This window comes from Grus americana, chromosome 9 (assembly GCF_028858705.1).
Source record: "Grus americana isolate bGruAme1 chromosome 9, bGruAme1.mat, whole genome shotgun sequence".
Taxonomy (NCBI): domain Eukaryota; kingdom Metazoa; phylum Chordata; class Aves; order Gruiformes; family Gruidae; genus Grus; species Grus americana.
In genome coordinates this window covers 2691716-2717906 of record NC_072860.1, presented here as the reverse complement: position 1 = coordinate 2717906, position 26191 = coordinate 2691716, and the positions used below count along the sequence as shown (strand labels likewise).

General features: G+C 38.9%; 1 protein-coding gene across 2 annotated transcripts in view; it reads left to right on the top strand.

Annotated features, from left to right (window-relative positions):
• STAG1 (stromal antigen 1) overlaps nt 1-26191 on the top strand; it is a 195369-nt gene that overhangs the window by 44575 nt on the left and 124603 nt on the right. For both annotated transcript variants that reach the window (XM_054836104.1, XM_054836105.1), the window contains exons 3-4: nt 5837-5939; nt 17286-17450. In XM_054836104.1, coding sequence (XP_054692079.1) covers nt 5837-5939; nt 17286-17450 — 268 coding nt within the window. The remainder of the gene's footprint in view (nt 1-5836; nt 5940-17285; nt 17451-26191) is intronic.

The following is a 26191-nucleotide window of genomic DNA, read 5'->3' as shown; positions in this document are numbered from 1 at the left end:
AGCACCTTCTCCCTCCTGCTGCTGCTGGCAGGGCTGGTCCCTCTCCCCTCACAGCGTCCAGCCCTTTTCTTCAGTAGCTCTCACAGGGGCTTTGCCGGCTTCTCTGCCCTGGGGCTGTCAGAACCGGCGGGAACCGGCTCTGTCAAGCATGAGGCAGCTCCTTCTCTCCTCACAGAGCCCGCCCTGCTGCCACCACCTTACCACGTAGACCAAAAACGTTAGGTAAATTATCTCATGTTAAGGGGTTTTTTTGTGGTTCGTTTGTTTGTTTTTTTCCTGGGAATGAACATAATGAAAATAGGAATTATTGCAGGATGTAAAAGAGCCTCAGTTTATCAAGGTTGAGTGATGTTCCAAAACTAAAATTACAAGTGTCTTTATTTAAGAAACTGAATGTTTGGACAATTGTAAAGTTATTTTTCTGACCCTAATAACATGTTCTGTATTGCATTTTTTCTTATATTTTTAAAACCTCTTTCAAAAAAAGTTAATTTTTACTGTGGGTGAGTAGGTGACTAACGATGGGGTTGACCCTGATGGGTAACTCTGAGGGGGTTCTGGTGAGCTTTGAGGGTAGTTGAGGAAAAATTTTTTCTTGATTCATATTTTCCTGGATGTGTCACATTCAAGAAGTGAGAGTGTGCTTGTGAAACGTGCCAACGATAAAAAAGTGGGAGATTCTCTCATGGCAATGGGAGGAAGGGGATATTTCCATTCCCAGTTCAAGAAGCTAGATGGCCTTAAAAATGAATGCAATGTTGTAGAGTTTAAGCTTAAAAAGTGCATCTTAATAGATTTGGTCACTCTGCACACCAGCTGAAAAAACTGAGGGACATTAAAGATGTCAGCATATTCTTTAATCAGAGGAAGATTGTGAGCCACCAATATTAAAAAATGAAAGGAAACATGTATGTTATTTTTTCCAGTAGAGCTGGGAATCATTTAATGCCACTGTGCAAAGTGTTGGTGAGATGTCATCATCAGTAATATATATAGTTTTGGTTGCTCGTAAATAAAACCCCAAAACCAAACCAACCAACCAACCAAAAAAAAAAAAAACCCCCATAAAACAAAACCCCCCGCAAAAAAAAACCCCAAGGCCCCCCCCCAACCCCAAAACCTCAAACCACAAAACAAAAAAACCCAGCAGGATTTGCACATAAAGGTTTTGAGACTCTCCTGAGGGCTCAGAACATAAAGTCTAGTGTGAATGAGGTATCAAAAAAAGTGATAACTGCTGATTCAGTAGGTCCCAACCAGACTTTCCTCAGAAAGGCATCTGGGTAAGGGTGAGAGAAGCTGAAGCAATCTTTGGTTAGGGCTATTAGCTTCACACATTTAGACTTGAGAAGTCAGAGTCTGGTTCCACACAGTGAAAGCCAAGGTTTTCTTTCTAGCACTTAAATAAGCAGCTTTAAAGAATTATTATAATCTACCACTCCTATGCCTTATTTCTACTTTATCATAGTTTTCTAATCTTTTCGGCTACCCCCTTTAAACAAAGGGTCCTAAAGTCAATTTGATATGTTAATATACTTAGGACCATATAAAATATTCCCCTCCAAATTCTTCTCTTTTGAGGGAACATGAAAGGAGAAATCTTTAATCTTTCTGGATTTATAGAAGTGGCTTCAAAATGCGGTGAAGACAAGATTTTACTTATTGGTGTTTCAGATCTGGGGGGGAAAAACCTCTGGTGTATTTGACCTGGGTGACTGACTGTTATGAGTCTTCTCTCAATGGGATGACTCATATTTGCTGTGAGGCATGTTCCTCTTTAGATTTTGAAGATCAACCATGAGAGCTGATTCATCCATGATTCATGAGCCTGTGCATTTAGCCATTTTTCTTCATGAATGCTTTTCTTCACAAGTCTGAGTCTGGTGGTAGCAATTACTGAATTTATCTTTGCCAGAACCTTGAGCCACCTCAGCACCACCAATAAAAGCTTATAGAAGCTTTTTTATTTACAAAAAGTGATATATGAACCTAGGTTGTCGATGTGGTGTGTTTTTAAGGGAGGGTGGTATAAGCTCTGTAGCTAGGGCTTTATGTAATAGAAGGAAGGTAAATTTGGTTTGATTTATTTTGTAGAGATGGGAAGTTTACTGTGTCTATGGAAATATGTTCTTCAGACACGTGACTTGGCAAAAGGCTGCCCAGTAATCTGTTAATTCTTCATTACCCTATAGATAGTTTAAATGGTTAGTTGTTATAACTTCAGAATCATATCTGGAGTTTTTAGGAGGGATCCTGGAGTTACTGCATGTTTTCCAGGATGCTTTAGCCCCCACAGAGAACAGAAAGAAAAGCAGAGTTATATCTGAGCCCCTAAAAGGGGTTATCACATTTCTGCTTTACTCTCCCCACTCCATCTTGTAGGTCTCCCACAATCTGCCAAATTCTCTTACGTCTCTATCGTGTCAAAGGTGCCTTAGAGAGGAAAGGTTTAGCCTTTGGCACTGCTGCCTCTCCTCCTTTTAGATGAGGCAGATCTCCTTAGGCCCAGATTACTTTCCCTCCTAACATCTTCAGGGAAGATAAATTGTGACTAAGTCTAAGTTTTCCCCTCAGGTGACTAGTCACACACATGTAAAATAGGGATAAGATAATTCTGGTCTGTTAAGATGTGGATGACTGCCACCAGATAAATTACTTCCTAGCAGTTCTGCAAGATGTGTAGGGAATGAGGGAGATGGATGCTGGCCAGATGCTCTTCTCATTGAGTGTTAAAAACCTGACAGAAGTGCAGGCAGTTAAGAGCTGCTTTACTCCTCCTCTGAGTTCAGAAATAAGAAAAGGGATGTGTGTGTACCCAGAGCAACTGTAAGGCCCTGACAGAAGCAAGAAGCACTATCTCCCAATGATTCTGCATGATTCAGGCAGAATTCCATGTTGCTTGAAATTATGTCTATTGTAATGTTAAATCAGCCAATGACTGTAGATTGTCCTTGATCCTGTCTCCCTACTTGAAATAATGTGAGTATTGAAGGGAACTTGCTTTCTGATGTTTTCCCCTTATTCCTTATATACTTACATTCTTTGTCAGAAGAAATCTCTCTGCTTCACATATTGTTAGGGTGAGACTCGTTCAATTTTAAACATTTGTATTTGAGCTGCTTGTCTAGATCTCCTTACCATCAATAGAGAGAAAAGAAAATTTATAAAACATAACCTGTCTGACCAATTTTGGACACTGACCTCAGCATGAGGTATGTTGCACCTTAAGATTTTCTGTTTTCTGCCTTGTATATGTCTCAAATTTAGATTAGATGAATCTCACCCTTAGTACTGATTTATTGACCCTTTCCCAAAAGACTTTCAGCAAACCAGAGAAGTTTTACCAGAAAAATATTAGAGAAACATGGTTATCAGGTTTAAGACAACAGTGTTGAAGACAGTTAATAATTAAAATGTTCCTTCCATATGCAGTGTTCCAAAACAATTGAAATTTCTAGAACAAAATACATAAATCTCGGTAGGTTTTGTTAAACTGAGACAGAGGGTGTAGCAAAGTCAAGCTCTCTGTGGACTAGATGCATGCAAAATAGTAGTACAGTTTAATTGATTTGTATAGCTCCAGTGTTTCAAGGGAAATGTTTGAGCCATTTGCCTAGGAGAACTACTGAATCTGGTTTTAATAGAGCAAAATCTTTATCCTGATGATATTAGGGGTGCAATTTTGTAAGCTAGCAAAGCTAGTTTCCCCAAGAATGGGTGTGTTGCTTAGACCACACCATGCCTAAAATTTTTCCCAGTAAGGATCTATGTAGACCAGAGAGAAGCTTTTTTTTTTTTTTTTACAGAGAGCAAGAGAGAATGGGCTTTAATTTCTCTACAGCAACAAAAGCAGCAGATATTTTTATGGGGTTCCTTCTGTACTCAAAAGTAATTTTAAAAAAAGTTGTCATTGTGAGGCAATACGCATTTTTGTCAAATTGAGTTGCAGTGTGATGACTGGTCTTTGAGTAAAGGCTGGATCCATCCATCCACACAGGCATTGTTTTCAGCTGTATTCACTGCATAACTTTTCACCAGTGTGGCCCTATTTTACCAAACAGTTTTGAACTGTTTGTGGGATTTCATTAATTTGGTTTTAGGCTTTTTACAGGTTGGGTTTGGGTTTTGGTCGTTTGTGGGTGTTTTCTTTTTTTCAAATTCATAGCTTGATATTGAGTTTTTCAAATTTCATATTATATGAAGTAAAAAAGCTACTTCTCTTTATCACAACAAAACTGCATTTTCAGTATCTTGTAGAGATACTGGTTTACAAGCATATAATTTAGGAACTCAAATGTACTCAAATACTGTTTTTTAATCTACAGTGCCTGCTTTTCTGGGGTGTATATAGTATTTAGAGGTAATCCATTGAAGTTAGTTTCAGAAAAGGAGATTCATTTATGTTCTACTGCATTCTTGCTTTTGTAAAGGATTCTGTGGACCCCTTGGTGTTTTTGTGCTTGCAAATTGGAAAAGGTTGGAAAATAATGTCTTAATATTAGAAATTCATCATAGTTCTGCAGAATTATTTGGGTTAGAGCAGACCTAGAACAATACAGTAATTTCGGTAGAGAGATGTATTGGAACATTCTTGATTCTGATACAATGATGTTTGTATTTTTCTGCATTACTAAAAGCTTTCTTGGTGATACAGCAAATTTATGAAATATTCCTGATTTATAAAACAAAATAAAAATTAAAACCCCAGACATTGTGGAAGATACTCTTTTATGTTTGAGGCTGTATAAAATAATGGAATAGGGCTGATTTTTCACCTTCCCCTTGCACAAGTTTAACAGCAATTTAACTCCTTTTGCTTCAAGGAAGTGATACTGAATTTAACGAAATCTCTGATCAGAGCTAGACTTGACCCATCTTTGATTAATCTAGGACATTATTACAGTTACTTTCATTTACATGCACTGGTGGTCTTGCAAACTAAAAATAAAGCACATCCGTTATAAGTATGGTTTTGCTTGTGGGCTCTTCTTTGGCAAAATCTAATACCTCAGAAGATCAATTACAAGCTGAGTTTCTTCAAGCAGCCAGGTCTGTTTTGAAGGCAGAGTAGTACTTGTGCACGTGGCTTGTCGCAGGGGGGTGGAAATTGCGGTAATGTTTTTTCCCTGCTTAGTATAGTCTTAAGTTTAAAAGAGGAATGATTGAAAAACGATACTGTGGGCTTCTCTGCTAATAGTCATTGAGCAATGTGAAGGTTTTTTCTTTGTACAAATGAAAATGTTTTTCTAACTGCAAGAATCATAAATGTCTTCAGATCAAAGTGAGTTTTCTGGTTTGTGCCTCATGGTCAGTGTTAATTGTCTCTTTTTTTAACAGCTGCACAATGCCATTGTCTTTGAGTGTGACTAAAACCATGATTTAACCCCAGTGGGAACTTGTGTAACTGTTCTAATGATGTGATAGCTGGATTGGACTCCAGTTTGCTTTCTCATGGCCTTGAAAGCAGCTTGGAAGTAGATACTAAGAGTAAAAGAAAGTTGATACTAGTGAATACATTGTGGGATGGATGCGTTGAGAATGTGCTGGTTAATATAGCTAGTTTTTGAAGTGTAACGTGGTTTCAAAAGAAGCTGTTCATTTAATTAACTTCCAGTCTATAAAATGACATTCCAGCCCATAAAAAGGTAAGGCTTTTTGCCAGGGCTAACAATGCTTAGTTCCTTAGTTTGCAGAATAAATGTGGCAAGCCTTTTAATGCTGACCTTTTTTTTTTTTTTTTTTTTCCTGGCTTAGGACTAAATATTTAATCAGTCGGTTATAGATTACTTGTTGATTTCAAATCATTTTAATTTATCTAGTGTTTTTCCCCCCCTAGGGATTCTACAAATGAAACTACTGCACATTCAGATGCTGGCAGTGAGCTTGAAGAAGCAGAAGTCAAAGGAAAAAGAAAAAGGGGCCGTCCTGGCAGGCCTCCAGTATGTGTCATTTAGTTTTGTTTTGTTATGCATCTATTTAAAATTGACTGCAAACAGTTTTTCATCTAATCATCTTGTGGTCATACAAATAGGCTTTTAATGAGCCCAATGCCAAACTTAATGAAGACTTGTAATATGAAATATTTATCAGATTGATATACAAACAATGTTTGGAGTCTTTAAAAAGGGACATAAAAATGATCTCATAATAGCTATTATTTTTTCTTCCGCTAGCTACTTACATGAACATTACAATTTTATTGTTATTGTCATATTACAACATTCTTCCAGACATGAGAATAATCTCAGTAAGCACAACCACTTTCTGTTTTGAAAGTTGTAATGAATTTAATGTGACAAATGACATTTGAGCTGTCCTTTTAGTAACTGGTAATCTCTTAATGTGAACGGAAGAGTTGCAGCACAGTATTAACTAAATACCTCAGGAGATCTGTTAACACATCTTAAAAATTCAGGTGATTGACATACCACTGTGTCCTACAAATAGATTGGCTGCTTCAACCTATTCTCTAGCATAGTGCAGCAGACAATATTACTGTCTGCTGCATAAGAGCTACTGTTCCTCAGTAGTCTTTGCCCATTGCTGGCCCATGAATGGGAACATACAGAAACAATTCTTTATTGCACATAGTATTTAAGGAGGGTTTCTCTTGTATTTTCATTTATTTTATAAAGTAACCGATTTATTGGAAAATACAGAAGTAGTTCTGTGTCATGTTGTCTTTTATTTTAGTTCTTCAAGGTCATCAGATGTCATTCTCTTCATTATATCACTTGAAGTACATACTGTGGAATAAGATTTTTTTGGTGGGAAGTTCTGTGTTTGTTATTAATGGTTTTGATTCTCCTCTTAATCTTTGTCTATGAGTACACTCCCAGTATGAATGTGCTATATATATATTTTTATAGCACTAGTAGATTGAGATTCATTCATTTATTTACCCTAAGACCTTCCAGCCTAAGTCTAACTCCTTAGGCATGGACTAGTGAGTCTGTAAGAATGGACAGAACTATGTGTTCCTCTCAAGCATGCTGGCCAACCTGGAGCAAACTCCTCCTTAATATTGGTTTTCAATTTGCATCACAGTTTCTGGACTTAATTTGGGAGACAGCATTTTAAATCCTGGGCTTTCTGGGCATGTTACCATCCTTTCTGAAAGCTTTTGAACAGTGTTTCCTATGATGGCATGTATTCTTCATCAGATGGACAGATTTGCTCACAAACATGGAGCTTCTTTACAGGAAGCTTTGAAGCAGCATGTACAGAGAATGGGTCATCTGTTTATGTAACTTGTAAACAAAGAGCAAAAGCAGAAATTATCTTAAGAATATCTCAAGTAAATCTATGCATTTTTGCAGATCTAATAAAAAGAGGATGGTACAACCTGATTGCTAACCCAGAAGGTGGTCAGAGTGTAGGAATGCTAGTGGTAGTTTGTACCCACCGCACATTCACTGGAAAGGTGAATGTTAGAAAAGGTGTTTCTGATCCCTCTATTTGAGCTTATTAGTAGCTCTTATGGAATATTTGCTGATACACTTTACTGGTCCTGCTATCAAGTTTCTACAGGAGCCAATTGCTCATTATGCTTAGAACAACTCCAGGCTCGTTAAGTGTACATGATTATAAAGTGATGAACATACAGAGGAAGCAGCCATAGCTGCTGTCAGCTGTGAGCTGACCGTTGCTACTAAGGAGCAAGACCTTAGGATTATCAGAGATGATTCCATGAAAGCATCACCTTAATGCTCAATAGGGGTAAAAAAACCACACCCCAAATCCAGTCTTAAAACTCTGAGGAAGAGACTAGAAAATAAAACAAATACTGTGTCCTTTATAAAACTGTGGTTTGCCAAAATTTGGAATACTTTGCGCAATTCTAGTTTCTCTTCTCCTCTCGACCTCTGCCCCAAAATCTCAAGAAGGGTGTATTAGGACTGGAAGAGGTTTAGGCAAGAGAAATAATGATGGTCAATCATGGAATCAGGCTGGGGGAGACCTCAGGAGGTCTCATTGCAGGATCAGCTTTGGGATCAGACCGCATTGCTCAGGGCTTTTCCAGTCTGGTCTTGAAAACCACCAAGGCTGGAGAGTGCACAGCTTCTCTCAGCAACATATTTCATTTTATTTCGTGAAAAATTTCTCCCTTGTAGGCAATCAGAACCTTTCTTGTTTCAGTTCACAACTACTATCAGTTGTCCTCCCGCTGTATGCTGCTGCAAAAATCCTCACAGGGGAAGTGTTCACAGCCCCCCAGCTATGTTGGTAGCCCTCTGCTGAACTTGTTCTAGTTTATCAATATCTCTCTCTCATTGAGAGGGCCAAAACTGGAACTGGACATGGTATTCCAGATATGGGCTAAGAAGTGCAGAGTAAAAGGGTATAATCACTTTCCTTGGTGCACTGCTGTACTCCTGTTGGTACAGCCCAGGGTGCTGATGGCCTTTGCTGCTCAGGCACATGGCTGTCTCATGTCCAGTTTTCTGTCTGCCAAGACCCTGCTGTTCCCTGACTAGCTGGTCTCCAGCCTGTGTTGGTGCAGGGATTTATTCCTCTGCCAGGGGCAGGTCTTTGCATTTGTCCATGTTGAATTTTGAGTATACTGTTAGCCCAGTCCTCCAGACTGTCAGTAGTAGTCTTGCCCTTGATGTCATCAGGCAATCTCCTTCCCAATTTGGTGTCACCTGCACACTTGACAGGAGCACACTTTCTCAGCCCCTCTGGTTATCTGATAAAGATGGGACACTGGACATGTTCCAGTTAGATTTCTGTCTTACTCCTTCATCCCCAGCCTCCAGGTAGAGGATGATCCATTAACCGTTACACTCTGAGCCCAACAGTTCAACCACTTGTCCACCCATCTAGTTATCTACCCATCCAGATCACAACTTCCCAACTCGGATACAAGAATACTTTGGGAGACTGTTGACAACGTTGCTAAAGTCAAGATAAATGACATACATTGCTCTGCACTCGTTCACAAATTCAGTCATTTTGGTAGACTTTTTTGGGGTGACTTGACAAAATGTACGTGTTTGGATACGCAATCAAATCCTGCGTTCATAATTGATGCTGCAGCAACAGAAAGGAATAAATAAGGTTCTTCTGCAAAAAAATGACCAAAAAGGAAAAAGCCACTGAATGTCTAATATTCTTGAGAAGTGCACACAACTTGGAAAGTCTTAATCTAGGCAATTAAATTTATAAAATTATTTGATATTAAAAATCACCGACTTAATAATTGGGGTGTTGACTTTGCAAACATTGTATTTTGCTTTCCCTCCTCCTCCACATTGCTCACCTATCCACGTTATTAACATCCACTTTCCACAGGGGAATTACCTGTTTCTTACAGGAGGTGCAGCTCTGACATTTTCCCCCCTACTCTTCCATCTGCTAACATTTTTATTTACTCCACAGGTACCACCTACCTTTACTCTCGGATGTGAAATAGATTGAAATATTTAGTTAAATTCAGATCTGTTTTTCTCAACTGATACTTAGCTTTGATGTTTTTCATTTCTGTTATAGACCTAAAGAAAGGCTTTTCTGCTCAAAGGCTCTTTGTTTTTTGTGGAGTTTTTTTCCTAACTAAAATATGTTCTAATAAGATTTATCTTTCTGTGCAAATGCTGATTTGCTTATATCCTTAGGCCATCACAGCTACAGTGACACATCTGCCATAAACATACTGAGCTCTTTTGGAAAGAGAGTTTACTCTTCTGTGCTGTTTTGTCTAGCTGCGTGGTTCCATTACAGAGCTGCACACAATGTACTCCATCAATTGTACGGATGTATGTGTTTTAAATAGGTTTCTGCTGTAGTGTTATAGAATGGACTTGACCTATTATCAGAAAGATAGACTACTACTAAAGGATTTTCCAAACTCTTTTCTACAGACAGACATTCCTCTTTGTAGATTTGAGACTTTTGTAAGGAGATGGTCCTCATTGGAAAATTAGCCATTTGTAGCAAAGATCTCTTCAGTTCGTAGAGAACCTTAATATTTTGAGGAACCTTCTCTTCCTGAATACACTGCTTTCCAAGTTGCCCCTCCACTTCTATAAAAGAGTATTCTAATGAGTACTTGACTGAGTAGACTAGATGGTCAACTTGCAAAGAGATTGAATGCATTGATCCTTCAAAATATCTCTTAGAATCTAATTTGATTGTCCTGAATTTACCAACCCCTGCAGTGACTTTAGCAGGCATTGCACCATGTCCTGTTCTAGCATTGATAATGGCTGGGGCTGGCCTCCCCCTGCCTATGTCTGCTTCTAAACTCTGAGTCTTGTAGACCAGACACCTGTGGAACGACTGGCCAAGAAATGAATCTGTCCAGTCAGTGAGATAGTTTGGCGTGTGTATTTATGCAATATTGCATGTGAGTATACCATCTGGATGGATATACATTTAGTGATTTGTGTGTGGTGTATTTAAGGAGTGACCTATAACAGTCCTCTGGTTGAAGTTGCTGAGTGACATTGGCCAAAAATACCTTTTCCGTCAGCTGTGTTATTGAAATACATGGCTATGGATGCGCCCACCTGTTCTAGGTAGGAGATTTGAAAGCCCAAGGGTTTATGATGCCATGCTGCTTTCACATTAGTGGACTTGGGCTCAGATCAGTTATTTATCTGTCCTTTTTTGTCTTCTCTCTTGGATCAAAGCTCTCTGTTCAATGTTGTTGGCATGCTTTATTTTAACCTGCCTGGCTTTACCTTCCCAGGAGCTCAGAATAGCTTGGATTAAACCTCAGCTGTTAGAGGTTGAGGGAGTGAGAGAGATCCCTGGCTATATTTCAGCTTTGAAGTAGGAGTAGACAGATTAGCCTCTTTAAGTCAGAGGATAAGAAGAAATGTCAATCTTTCTGTTCCAGAGATGGCAATTCTGATATCTCTGCTGGTGTCTCTCTCATCCCATGCTCAGGGCCACAGCATGCCTTTCTCCAACTCCTCTCCTCAGATTCTTCTGTTAAGGCAAGATGGAACAAGGCACTTCTGATCTTTTTGTCCCCAGCGCAGACTGTATGGTTTTGCTTTCAGGTCCTTTTGTATTTTTTGGTGTGGAGGAGACAAACCACAATATCTTATCTTTGCATTTATATGTGAAATTTTAACTCTGCAGCAGACTCTTAGCCTTATTTAGTCTTGTAGCATGTATTAGGTACTGCAGGGGATTGAGTTTTCCTTCTAGTTCCAAATCATACACGTCCTGATTAATAGTAGGAAGGAATCATCTTGGAAGAATTTCTTTTCATCGTAGTTGAGGTTTGTGGTTTGGTGTGACTTACATCAGTGTCCTGTTTCAGCTTGCTTGCCTGATATTTTAGGTCTAGCCCTTAAAACTGAAGTGAATAAATCTTTCTGTAGTTCTGTGGAAATGCAGTGCACATACAGCCAGTATGTGAAGACTGCTCTATCCTGCCATTTGTAGCTTGCTGGTGGAGAAATCCTAATGACATTAGAAGTTTTTCCTTTAAGCTTTTGATGGGATGATCCTTGTACTTTTGGCAACCTGATCTATTACTTTTTCTGTGGAAATAGTCATTTTTAGGTAGCAATTGCCTCAGCTAGAAGAATTGAAGTAGTTCAAGCTTTTATAGCAGGCTCTCCTGATTCTTTAAGATGAATTTTAGAACTCTTTCTAGGTTTTTAAATAAAGAGGGGAAAAAAGCAACACCACCCCCCAACACTGCCTCTGCTTTTTTTTTGTTGTAGCATGTGCTATAGCCGAATCAGCTCTGTATGTGCTCGACGTTAGGGGACCTGCATCTGTCTGTATTTGCGGGATGAGGCTTTCACTCTGAGACCCAGGACAGACAGACGGAATGGTGGTGGTGTCAAAAGGGACTGAGCTACAAATGAAAACAGAAATTACTAATAATGATTTTTCAGATCTGTGCAGTAGATTCGACTGACAGGTTGAGAAGTGCACAGGGAGCACCTCGTTTGTTTCTATGACGAAAAAAATCCAAAGGACTGACCATTCGAATCCAAGAATGTCTCCCTAGATAACCATGATGATGTTACAAAGTGTGCGGTAGCTGCCTTTCTTTTAATCAGGATTAATTCGTAAAGAGCTCAGACATTACCACTCTTCTGCTTAACATGAGGTTGTAATGCAAAGGCCTCTCAAGAGGATGATGCCTTTGAGAGACAAATTCTTCGGTCTTACTTAAGTGGAAGGTTAAAAAGCTTCTTCTAGCTATCTTTAGAAATGGGGTATTGCTTTAAATTACTTGCAATATGAATGCACATAGAGATGGCGGGTTAGGTGGAGTTACTGACCTGTAACATTTTTACTGTCTTTATTTCTTCATGAAGTGCATCAGATCAACTTGGGAAAGTTAATGGAAAATGTCAAGACACTTTCACTTTTTTTTGGTAGTGTATGAATTAATTGTGACTGTATTACTTGATTTTACAAATGTGCGTCACTTTTTTCCCTTCACAATCATTTTAAGGACATAAAGGAAAAGTATTATCTGGCTAATTTATTACAAAAATCTGAATTGTCATCATTTTATTTTAATTACAGTCAAGGTAAGTGTTTTGTTTCCTGTTTGCCTTTGTCTTAGCCTTAAAGCAACAGGTAAACTATGTGGTCATCAATATGGCCATTGAACCCAGAGTTGGTTCTGTGGCACATTCTGGAACTTCTGAATTTCCTAATGCTGGTCTGTATAAATACTCAGCTTTAGTTGTTGTCAGTCGAATCTACTGCACAGATCTGAAAAATCATTATTAGTAATTTCTGTTTTTGTTTACAGCTCAGTCCCTTTTGACACCACCACCATTTCCTGGGTCTCAGAGTGAAAGCACATATTTAACTGCTACGGGCTCACAGCTCCAAGCAGCACCTTGGTGTGTGATTAAAAAGTCTCAAGCTTTCTTACCTTGTCATTCTTCTTTATTCCTCCCTCTGGTAGTCCTCATTTACCTCAGTGTTGGCTCTGCCATTGCAGCAGATGCCTGCATTATAGAAATAGTTACGAGGATTTGCGAATATGTGTTGTGGTTTAACCCCAGCTGGTAACTAAGCACCACACAGTTGCTAGCTCACAGACATACACATCCCACCACCCCACAGCTGTATGGGGAGGGTTGGAAGGAAAAGGTAAAACTCATGGGTTGGGATAAGGACAGTTTAATAGGATAACAAAGGAAGAGAATAACAACAACAGTAACATATAAAACAAGTGATGCACAAATGCAATTGCTCACCACTTGTGGAGGAAAAAAAAACCCCCGATGCCCAGTCTGTTTCCAAGCAGCAATCCCACCTCCTGGGATCAGGATCTCATGCTGAGCATGACGTCATATGGTCTATGGTATGGAATATCCCTTTGGCCAGTCTGGGTCAGCCGTCCCAGCTGTGTCCTCTCTCAACTTCTTACACACCCCCAGCCTACTCGCTGGTGGGATGGTGTGAGAAACAGAAAAGGTCTTGATGCTGTGTAAGCATTGCTCAGCAATAACTAAAACATCATTATCACACTGTTTTCAGCACAAATCCAAAGCATAGTCCCTACTAGCTACTATGAAGAAAACTAACTCTATCCCAGCCAAAACCAGCACAATACATTTAGAAACAATATGGCTAACTAGCTTGCCTTTTCCATGACTTTTCAGACATCCCTCTCATAAATAGGAGAAAAGTCAGTTTTGAGTCTGGAAGAATCAGTTCTTTACCCACCTCAGGATTCTGACAGACTGACACTTGGAAAAAAAAAAACCCAACCCACCGTGTGTGACTGACAGCTTAAGGGGACTTTAGGAAGAGGCAGGAAATTTCTGGCTAAAAGGGTGTAAAGGGGCAAGTGATAACCACAATTGTTATTCCTGTTAGGAAGCAGAGGTTCTATTTTTCCTGTATCTTGATGACCATTTGGTGGATCCTCATAAGAGTAGACTTGCTACAAGTTCACTCTGATCTTATGAAACACCACATTTTATACCAATAAGTGATAGTCTGACAGGTTTACTGGAGCCATACTCATCCTTGGACAGGGCTGTTTCAATGTGGAAGCTCTTCATGGCATTAGAGGACGAGGTTTTTCGTGTTGAGCTGAAGGACCACCCTTTCCTGTGAATGCAGATATCTCTCTTTTGGGATGCAGGGCTACCTCGGTTTGGCATCCTCAATGCCAAACTTAATTTTTAGATTTGTAGCTTGACTTTACAACTCTCCTTCCAAGAGCATCCTTCCTCTGCACGTATTCCACATATATTCTCTATCATGAAGGATTCCTTTTTGTGTTTTGTGTATGTACCAGTCCATGCTTTTCCTTCGCTTGCTTCAGTGGTGTTGGATGTCTCCATCCTGGGATAGAATCATAGAATACCAGGTTGGAAGGGACCTCAAGGATCATCTGGTCCAACCTTTCTTGGCAAAAGCACGATCTGGACAAGATGGCCCAGCACCCTGTCCAGCAGAATCTTGAAAGTGTTCAATGTTGGGGAATCCACCACTTCCCTGGGGAGATTATTCCAATGGCTGACTGTTCTCATTGTGAAACAATTTTCCTCTTCACAAAAATTTTCCTCTTGTAAAAAATTTTCCTCCTGAAATAGGATTACCTATTCAACTTTGTACTCAGAGGTAGGAACCTATTGAAGCTCAGATCTGTCAAGATGGCCTGCAAAGTTTCTTGCTGTACATTCAGGAACACTACATGCAAGTAATATCTCACAACAACATTGTAATATTGTATGTTAATGACTAAGATAATGCCAGTTTCTCACTTCAGTGCCTTGCGCTTGCAATAATTAGAGTACCAGGCAGTTTCTGGAGGCTGAAGGACCTACGTATGACTTGCTTTCGTATTTGCACTCTGGAGTGGGATTGAGCTTGGGCTTCCTGTCAGGTGCCTACTGGGTGGAAGTGCTCTGGAGTGGAAGTCTGGTGGACACCCTTCCTCTAGTGCCTCTCCACTTGAAGATAATGTTAATCCCTGCCTAACTCAGAAAGTTCTAGTTTTGGATTTTCTTTAGTTTCTCAGTGGAGGATCCTTTCTCTGCTTGTTTTGTCTCTTTAGGCAGGCTTCAATACAGATCCTGCATATGGATTTAGCTACCCCAGCTTGGATGCAGAATGGCTTTTGTTGAATGAAAGTCTTGGTTTCTCCACTGTGAGAGATGTTCTTAGCGTCAAAAGAAATTCCGTATCAGAGGGAAACTTTATTCAAGTAGACTCAGTAGTATATCTGGTGTTAATTCAGGTCCAGGATATTGAGATATTTTCCTGGGCTTGAAAAATGTGGCTTTGTCCAGTAAATCTGTCAAAAGTACATCTGTTGGTTATTTCTGTACCTTTTCTGAGAGCTCTCTGGTGTTCTCACTCTTCTAATTCAAACTCTGAGTCTTGGTCAAAGCCTCTCCCTTTCCCCAGGATACTTGACAAAAGTGGAGTTTAAACTGAGCATTTACGTGTCTAGTGGTTACTCATTTTGAGCGTGTGCATGCTTGTCCATAATATTCATGCCAGTGTGAGTGGCTTTTCTCATTGCTTTCCACTAACAAGGTATCTTTGGATGTGTGCATTTAGTGTCCATCTCCTACTTGCTTTGCCTTCATCCTTGCAGTGGTTAATGTCTCCCTTTGAATTACACATCGAGAAAAACTGAGTATGGAGGGGGCTTGCATTAGCTTCTGTGAAGGGCGTCAACTTGTATTCCTGCTTTCATTTAGCAGTGCTTGTAGCTGGTTGAAGTGCTTATAGCTTACTGTCACCCATATTGAATAAGCACATGGGTTATATATCTCAAAAGAGTCAATTTAATTCTAATTCTTTGCCATTTTCTTAAATAGTGATCTTGTGCCTCTTTGGAGCTCAGTAGAGCTCAAACATTTCATGTATTGATAGCTTTCTTGCTGATAAAGGCAGCTTTGCACATATTTAAAAATTCATTAAGGGAGAACACATATTCTTTTGATCATAAGTGCAGATGTTATCCAAATGACTTTTCACAGAGACTGTACCGTTACTTTAACCTTTCCAGGTGCATTTGTATGCAAGTCCTTAATTGAATATTTGCAAGAGGCAGTTGCAGTTGCACTCTACCTTGTCCTTTAGCTCTCTGGTCCCACCAGCAGTGACTCCTTTTAAAGTAAGGGGAAAGCTAGACTGCAGATCTGTCTTCTACCAGCTGTCTTCCAGAAATTAGATCCCTTTCCTCTGCAGGAAAATTCTTAATGTGTCTGCAATTGGACGATGCAACCAAAAATGTTGATTTCATGTTCTTTACTAAAAGCTTTAATATAGACTGACAATATACTCAAGTAAATGGTACCATGAGGATATTGTCCTAAATTTAATCTTTGAGTTGTGTGCGTGTGTTGTTTTCTTTAACATAATTCCTCAAAATAGCTTCATTGTTCTGTGGAAGACAGCAGCTTTTGCTTCTGTCTGCCTCACAGTAGGGAGAAAGAATAGAATATGGAAGTGAGATTATAGCAGGAATCTTACGTTATTTTCCCCAGAATTTTTTTTTTTTTTTTTTTTTTTTTGCATAAAGTGGCTTAAATTCAGAGCAAACTGTTCACTAGGTGACTTCTTACCAGTGGGATCTATACCAGCTGATTGTAAGCTTGAAGAATCTAGAGCAAATTTACATTAAAGAATTTAGATTCACAGGGAAAATGTTTTAACCCATAAAATTTTGAAGCAAGGGGCTATTATGATGATCTACTAAATCTGGCTGTAAAAATGCAGTGATTTAATTTGAACTGAGTTGAAGAGGTGACTCTTTATGTACACAGTTTCTTATAAAAGTTGTATAAAAATGAAAATACCGAAAATGAATGTTAACATGACAAGTGTTTTAAATAACTTGTCTTCCAAAGATCATTAGTTATTCTAAAAGTCTATTTTGTGTGCCAACATAAAATACTTTATCTGTCCTGTCTGTAATTTGCTACCATTTATCTAGTTTTAGTCGTGTTGCTGACTGTCTTTGTGTTGAATAAGACTAATATGGATATTGACGTGAAGTGGTACTCCAACATTGGGAATTCACCACTACTTAGAATAGCCTTTAAGTTGTACCTCAACAACTACTGATAAATAAAAATATATGTACCTGACTGGATAAAGCCCTGAGCAACCTGGTTGAATTTCATAGCTGACCCTGCTTTGAGCAGGAGGTCAGGCTGGAGACCTCCTGAGATCCTTTCCAGCCTGGCTTATTCTGTGACACTTGAGTGTATATACATGTGTGAGTATATAAACGTGTGTGTAATATTTATAATTTATAAAGATACATTGAGTGATTTCAGATATAGCTATAATAAATTTTCATTCTGCTGGTTTTCTTTGCCCAGTCTGCCACTAAGAAACCTCGGAAGTCTCCAGCAGACAAGGGTCGTTCTGAATCTGGAGCTAGAGGAGCAAGTCGTGGAAGAGCTAATGGCCACCCTCAGCAGAATGGAGAAGGGGACCCTGTCACTTTGTTTGAAGTGGTTAAGCTGGGGAAGAGTGCTATGCAGGTAAAATAACTAATTGTGTTATCCCTTGACAATTCAGTATATCCTGACTGTAGAAGTTCAGTCGAAGGTAGGCTTTTGTAAACAATTGTATTTTTTCATAACCTGGATTGGTCCAACAGACTGTGTGTGATAAAGTAAGGGACAGAATGTGCTTTGACTGAGTTGAGGACTGTCATATATACTTCTGAAAGACAAGAGACAGATCAGAAAGTTCCTATATTTCAAATTCTCCATTATTTTCTTCATTACTTCCAAACTGAAAATACATGTTGGTATTAGGCAGTCCATGAAAGAATATCCTGTAATAAGTTTTATGTGAGGAAATAGCAATGATATTAGTGATGGATCCAAGGTTTTTTGTTTGCTTGTTTGTTTGGGTTTTTTTCCCCAAAATACCTGCTGACACAAGCACTTTTGACTACTTTGCACTGCAGCTTGCATTCTTCTTGCTGTCCCCACCAGGGCAGCAGATGAGGGATAGACTTCCTAGTAGCCTAGACTTCCTCTCTGTCCGAGGGACAAAAACGGACACATCCTGAAGGCCAATTTTTCATTGTAAAATAAATATCTAAGATTAGTTGTAGTGAATTGCCTCTGGAAGTGTTCCTTATTCCTTTATGTTTTGATGAGTTTCAGAGGTCTTAGAGGATTTATTGGCCCAGATGAGTCCCACCTCAAGAACCTCTATAGATGATTGGTTTTGACAGTACTTGTGTGCTTTTAGTAAGCCACTGTGCTTCAGCTAGTTTTTGACACTCAAAGGAGAAACAATGGGCCCAAAACATGGTTCATCCGGTGCAGTGCAAAGCCAACAGTCATTCATAGTGAAGGACTGTTTAAGCAAACCTGCTTTACTTTGCATTTCAACAAAACAGGACTCATGCAATATCAGTTAGTTTGTTTTGACTTTGTGGTGCTAACATAAGAACATTACAAATCAGGAAAATTAGGGGCCAAGTCCCGTTTTCAATATTACTTTTAGTGTAGCTAAAAGCTAAGTCTAATTAACTCCCAAAGGAATCTAGTCTCCCAAATGAGTGAAAGCTGTTGAAAATTTACTCTCTGTCTCAAATCAGAGGTCTGAGATGTAATTTTGAAGAAGTAATAAACAGGAAGAAAATGAGAGGTTTTATTCTTCATAGTTGCTGTATTTACAGTTATTCAGGATTGACCCTTCTTTTCTAGTAGGTGAAGACAGAACAAATTTACTCCTAACAAAGCTACAGATTCCTTGTGCCTCTTCTTCCTACATGTTTTAAGTCAGGACTTCCAACTTTGCTTGGTTTTCAACACTTCTTCAAATTTCGTTTTTGGCAGGATTTGAGGAAACATCTGGAGTCTATTTTCTGCTTTTAGTGTGGTACAGAATATACAATATGCTTTCTGTAGTATGTTTGTCTTAAAGTTGTTGATATTTGTGGGAGCCAAATGAAAAGTCATGGGTGATTGCTTTGATATTTGATGACTCTGTGTGTGTGGAATTGACTTTGATACATTTCATCTATTTCAAAGGAGATGCCATCAAAAGTCTTCTGCAAATGAAATTCTAAAAAGAAATTGTCTACATGTTTGTGTTAAGAAACATTTGGAGTTCAAATACAAATGAATTGTTTTGAGAAATTTAGTATTTGTGTACGCATATATAGATGGGTGTGTCTGTATATATTTGTGCATATATACGTGTACGCACATGCTTAAAATGTGCCCAGCCTACATATTTGAGGAAGAAGTAGGTAGTACATTTTAAGCAGTGGAGAAGTGATAAGCAAATGGTAAAGGAACAGGCAAGTTTATTTGAAGGCCTGGGATGCAAACAGCCATAAATGACTTCAGCTGTACTTAGGAGCACAGATTCTGATTTCAAGAGTATGCGTCACTTGCACATCTTTGAAAATTTTACTATTGGTAAAAATATTTAAAAAAAAAAAAAGGGAGGAAAGAAATCCTATAGTGGGAAAGAGGATGCAATTAAAATAGGATTTAGTATTTTTTAACTTGCACTTCTGGACAATAATCCCATGTGAAACCAAGATTATATAAACCAAAATTATTAGCGTCTTTATACTTTTCTTTTTCCTTAATCGCTTAGGGATTTTGATGTAAAAACTAGGAATGCTTGGCACTTTTGTTTTTCATAGTTTCGATGCAGGTTTTTTGTGGCCAATTTTAGCAATCTTGTCAGTATTGCAAATTTTCAGACAAGTGCCATATATTTGTATTTGTCAGAACCTATTATTTTTCAGTACTTTGTTCTTTGTCTGTAATACGAACCTGCATTTTTCTGTAGCACTCTAAGTTTGCAATGAAAATGCAGAAAAATTCAGTTAATATATTCTGAGATTACATGGGAATTTTGCTTCATGTGCTTTCATTTCTGATCTATCTGCTCCTGCTGTTTGCTCTCAGGATTTAGTTGTTAGATTTTTCTGGCTTTGTGTTGCCAACTCATGGAAGTTTGTAGCTGAACTCAATTCTCACTTCTTTTAAGTTTTTCCTCTATTTTGGTTCTCATCACAGGATTCATTTACTACTCTTCAGGCTTATTGCTGTTTGGTTCTTGCAGGGAAACAACATTAATATTTTGTATTTCAAGTATACATAACTTCAGAGTTGCTCTTTGCATATAAATCTTTGCTTCTGTTATGAAGTGCCGGTTGTGTTGGTGTTAAGTCTCGTTTGAACTCTATAAATCAATTTCATACCCACATTAACTTGATTTCAGATTGTTGTCACTGCTTTTAAATTTGCTCTGTAACCTTTTGTACAGTTAGTTGCTTCAGAAGTTTTTCTATTGGCAGCTTTCTGTGTATAAAGTGTCATATGACCTGCTGTTCATGTCTTCTGTGGGTACATTTTGTTAGTCCATTAAGACTGTTCATAGAGTTTTTTTAGACTCCATGTTTTTTTTCTCAGGCAAATGTGATACTCTTCTGCTTTTTGTCATTTGTGTGTCTCTTTTTTTTTTTCCTTGAATGTTTTTATGGGTACAGCTATATCTATTATATTTCCCTACTCTAAACCTCTGTAGGCAGAACAGACTATATCGACATTTCTCATGTCTAAACTGCCTGAGTTTACACTAACGGGAGTAAAGGGTGCAGGAGAACCTCTACTCCTCCAGCTGAGCCCCAGTACAGAAGCTGACTGTTAGCTTAAATCTGCATTTCTGCATTGGTCTGACCCTGGCATTAAGCTGGCAGGGAAGTAAAGAGTGTGTGAGGATCTCACATTTTGTTTAGGCCTCAGTCTGACAATTTCTCATAAGTAAATTTTGACCAATTAGCTGTAATGAAGTTTGTACTTCTGTATTGGTCAAACCAAGCATAGAAGTATTCTCTTTCTTGTGTGCAAAGGGGCTTTGTACCTCCCCCAGAACATCAGAGAGAATCAGCAGTAATTGTAAGAGGTGTTCAATACCAAAACATGAACAGACCTATGCCTTGATTACTCTGTAATACTATTTGCATTATCAGTTACCCTTAGTTGATGTTAGCAGTTCACTATGGATTAGATGCTGATTTTGAAAACAGTATTTGGTGTCTCTGCTTATGCTTAGCTAATAAAAGTGATCTTGATGTCAGTTAGACATGGTTCAGAGTAAATATGGCTCCATTATATGCCAACAACCATTTTAGGATTTGTATCCAAAGAGAGCTTTCTAGTGTGTTGAAATGGAATTTTTTGTTGTGCCACCAGTTCTTTTGTCTCTCCAGAAATGAAGAATGCGTATGGTTCCTTGCTGTTATTGTCTTGCACACCTGGCATGCATGGATTTGAGCCTTTTGAGGTTCCCTTCCTGTAAGAGTAAAGCTGTACTTGTAGCACTGCTTACCCTGTCACGAGAAGAAGTTTTCTTTGTTTCTTATGTTTCAGTTCCTCAGATTTTTGTCATCTTTGCACCTACTGGGCTTATGCTGGCAAGCTGTGACTCTTGTTTGCAGTTCTACGCTGGCTAGAAAGTATGTGTATCAGAGCAGGAACATCTTGGTTTTTCCCTTCTCTGGCTTGAAAGAATTAAAAATCTTTCATTAATATTAATTTAAACTACTTCTGAAATGTTAACAATATTTTCAACATTATTTTCAATATTATACTGATTTCCAGTGTTTATCTGCCTGTTGCAGACTGAGGTTAAAAATTAGTACATGCAAAAAATAAATGCGTCCCTTGTAATTACACATTTGAGCTGTTGGAAATAATATGAAAGAGATAAAAGAAACACCCTGACCACTTTCAGCAGTGCTCTTTTTTTGTTCTGTATGCGCTAGCATCTTACTGGCATGGTTGCCAGTTCCTTTTACCATTATGTATCAGGTTTGGATGATGTTTAGTCAACATCTGTATCTGAAATTATTTTCTGATTGAAACTCCTAGTATCTCCAGTGTCTTTTTCTACAATTTGAGATGTGATGATCTGTACAGGAAATGCAAGATAGTTCTTCCAAAGACGTTATGTCTTTATGCATCTTGTTAATATGGCATATCCTATATAATTTCAGTATTTTTTGTATTTTCTTAGCATTTAGTGCAGAAATAGACCATTATGGTCTGTATACTACCTCCCTGTGTAGCTCAGACCATGGAATTGCACCCATTCCTGTATTAAGCCTACAGCTTCTTTTACAACCCTCATTTTTCTGTACTAATAGTAGTATTAGTTTCAGTTAATTAGAAGTTAGGGTGGGCCAATTTTAGCAACTGTAGAGGTAGAGCCAAAGTTTTGAATTTCATCATTCCCCCTGAGGTCTTGCTGCAGTAGCTGCTCCCCTGTCCTGGTGGTCATAGGTACCTTGGCATTTGTAGTGGGGAGCTGGGCTGGTGAATGTGGAGCAGGAGGTGGCACTGGCCTTGGAGAAGACATCTGATGCCCCCCTCAGAGAGCGAGGTTGTTCCTTGGGGTGGCTTCTCGCAGGGAAGGAAGTTGAGAGCAGAGCAAGCCCCAGTGACTGCACAGCTTTATCAGCTGGTTCCTAATGCATTCTGCATGTGTTAAGCTTTGATTTGCTTACTTCTCTCAAGTCCCTGGAATTTTATCTCACAGTTATTTTAATCACATAATCATTATGCAATATAGATAATCCCAATGTTCCTTAGTCCTTCCAGTGGTTCTGGTTAGAAAGAATTGTTATGTGCCTGCTTTAATCTTGCATAAACTGAGGCTGCTGTTGAACAGATTGGTCCCACCTTTTCCCACACCTACAGCTGATGTTTTTAACACCTTTCTTGTGTGTTTTGTAGTCACACCAAGAAATAGATTTAATTAGAACCTGACACTTTGGTGGATTTTTTTCAGCTGGATCAGCTCCCTGATTCAGCTCATCTCTGGCAGCAGCTCAGACTTATTTTTGATTAGAATGACTGTTTAACCATCACCATATCTACCTTATTTAGGAGGAATTGTATTTTTTTATATATGCTTTTAGATAGATATTTGAGCAGCTGTAACTGGATCGTACTAAAAGTCTTGTCACTGACAATGACAGTTAAGAAAGAGAATAAGAAGGCAAAAATATTTTGGGAATTCTCCCTACCTCTGACTGTTTGCAGCTCGGGGTGTCTGTGTTTTCAGTAGTCTTAATGGCTTTCTTTTCCCTGCGTTTGTCTCTTCTCCCTACTAGAAGTCCTCTTTGCTGGATAGTGTCTCTGCATCTGCCTCAACTCTTTCTGGGAGTGAAAGTCTTTGAAGATTAACAATATACAAACATATGATATTAAATATTATCCATGTTTTTGTGTTAAAGGCATGTTTTAGTTTGATTGTCCTTTGTTGTATTTTAACAATGCTGTATTCTCTGACTTGGAGGATGGGTAATAACTTTGGGTTTTCCCAGACTGCCTCAGAAACTCCTTAGGAGTTTAAGTATGCATTCTCTAAAGCTTACAGGGTAAAATAGCTGCAACTATTATTGTCATTTAAACTAGTATTTAGTTTTCATATTGCTAAATGGATTTCTTCTGCAGCATAATCTTGCTTTGCTTTTGGTTGTATGCTACTGAATTAAAAGAAAAGCAAGATCAAAACTAGATAGATGTTTTCATGCTTGTTATACCAGGAACAATTTAGCCACTGGATGAAGCATTAATTAATTATAAGCGTATCCTTTAATACCAAATGATTTTTTCTGCAGTCATCAAACAAGAATTCTTTTCCCTTGTGTTGTTACAAGATGTAGGGTGATGATTTTGCTGTTAATGTGAACACCTGTGCCAGCAGTGCAGTGTGTGAAAACATTTATACATGAGAATACCCATTATATTTAAAGCCAGAGAAGTCTTTTGCTCTCCAGAGTGTCATCATTTTTTTGAAGTATCTGGGGTGATCTGTGAACTCTTTACAAATTGTGCTTAGCAAAGGAACGTGAATTGTTTTTTTTTAATAAATTGTTGGGTTTCTCTTATTGGAATAACTGATTTTGTTTCCATAGAATAACAGAATGGTTTGGGTTGGAAGGGACCTTAAAGATCACCTAGTTCCACCCCCCTGCCATGGGCAGTGACACCCTCCACTAGCCCAGGTTGCTCAAAGCCCCATCCGACCTGGCCTGGAACACTTCCAGGGTTGGGGCACCCACAACTTCTCTGGGCAACCTGTTCCAGTGCCTCACCACCTTCACAGGGCAGAATTTATTCCTAATCTCTGGTCTAAACCTACCCTCCTTCAGTTTAAGGCCATTACCCTTTGTCCTGTCACTCCCTGCCCTTGTAAACAGTCCCTCTCCAGCTTTCCTGTAGCCCCTTTAGGTACTGGAAGGCTGCTGGAAGGTCACCCCAGAGCCTTTTCTTCTCCAGGCTGAACAACCCTAACTGTCTCAGTCTGTCTTCATACGAGAGGTGCTCCAGCCCTCTGGTCGTCTTCATGGCCTCCTCTGGACTCACACCAACAGCTCCATGCCCTTCTTGTACTGGGGACCCCAGAGCTGGACGCAGTACTCCAGGTGGGGTCTCACAAGAGCGGAGTAGAGGGGCAGGATCACCTCCCTCGACCTGCTGGTCATGCTGCTTTGCATGCGGTCCAGGACACGGTTGCCTTTCTGGGCTACAGATGCACACTGCCGGCTCATGTTGAGCTTCTCGTCAACCAACACCTCCAGGTCCTTCTCCTCAGGACTGGTCTCAATCCATTCTGCACCCAGCCTGTAGTTGTGCTTGGGATTGCCACAACCCATGTGCAGGACCTTGCACTTGGCCTTGTTGAACTTCATGAGGTTCCTTCATGTGTACCTTAAGGTTCCTTAGGTGGTCTCGAACCTGATCTACAGTGGGCGGTTCTTCACTCTCCCGGTCCCTGCCTTTGCCTTCTGTGACTCAGGCTGCGTGGCTAGAGCACTTGCTGGTGAAGACTGAGGCAAAACCCAAGAAATAGGTACTGTTACGTTAAAGTAAGATTTTTAAAAAAGAATCATTTGGGCTTTTCAGAAAGTGCTTGCTAGGTGTTAGAAAAGTGTGAACTCTTTTGTAATTTAAAATGACCATCTTTAGAAGAAAAAGAATAAATTGCAGCTTCTCAATCTACAGTTCTTTTTTATTAACTTTATATTACATTTTTCAATGAGTGTATATTAGACTTACTGCCTGCAATTTGAAACGCAACCAAACAGTCATCTTGAAGTCTAATGCACAATCTTAAATTGCACATACTTTTCACATGTTAGGAACTACCTTCTCCCCGGTAACTGTCTGTGTAATTTGGTCTTCACAAAATTTGACCTTAGAAGACTTTTATTATTTTTTAAAAAACCTGCACAGATTCACTTAAAAAAACCTTTTACGCAGAGCACTATAAGTCTTTCACTGCTTCCCTTTCTTTCCCTGTGTTCTTATTTTCAGTGTACTCTGTTCTTTGCACTGTCTGTTAAAGCATATTTTCTAGCTTTTGTCTTCTCTTCGGGCTGCTCTTTATATAGATAATTGAAATCTTTAACTTCTCTGTGCATTCTTTTTTTGTTTTAATAAGCTTTGAATTCATTTGAGTACCTTTGGTTTTTTTGGCAGAAGATGTTAGTATAAGCTTTGATTTTTGGGGTTTTCCCCACCACCACCTTTAATGTAAACATGCTGCACACCCATTCTAGAGTCATTTTTTGTTCTGTCATGTTCACTGTAAATGAAGCATATCCACGATCAGTTGTGTGAAACGGCAAATTATTTAAATGTTCTTTATACTTGATTTGCCTTGGTTTACAGTTGACTCAGATCTTACACTTGAACATGCACTTCGTATATAGTGTCATTTGTTTTCACTTTGTGTTAGTAGCACTGCTGCCAGATTGTTACTTAATTTAAATTGTGAAATAGCTTTTTTTGAAATCAACTTTCATTAATATTTAGTGGGACTGTGCTAATTTACATGAGCTGGCAAGGTATCATCTGCAGTTAATCCCTCTGGTTCTTCCAGCACTTAATGCTCCTAAATGTAGTAATGTTCTTGCACTGAAGGAATATGAAGTGAATTCATAGCTGTAAAGCCTCCAGGAGGTAATAAGATAACTAGCTTCATTATTTCATTCATTGCATCAGACTTTTGCTTTTACTGGCAATCCAAGTTGCTGTGTCTCTTCAATACTATAAAATGTTCCTATTTATCTTTCAGCAGACTTTGAGATGTGAAGGTCAATATATCTGCAAGTCTCCATGATTGATTTTAAATTGTTTACTCAGACTATGGATCTATTCTGCTACTTGCTTGACTTATGTAAGCTTCTTATTTAGTAGGGTTGCCTATTTAGCATATTCTTCAAATT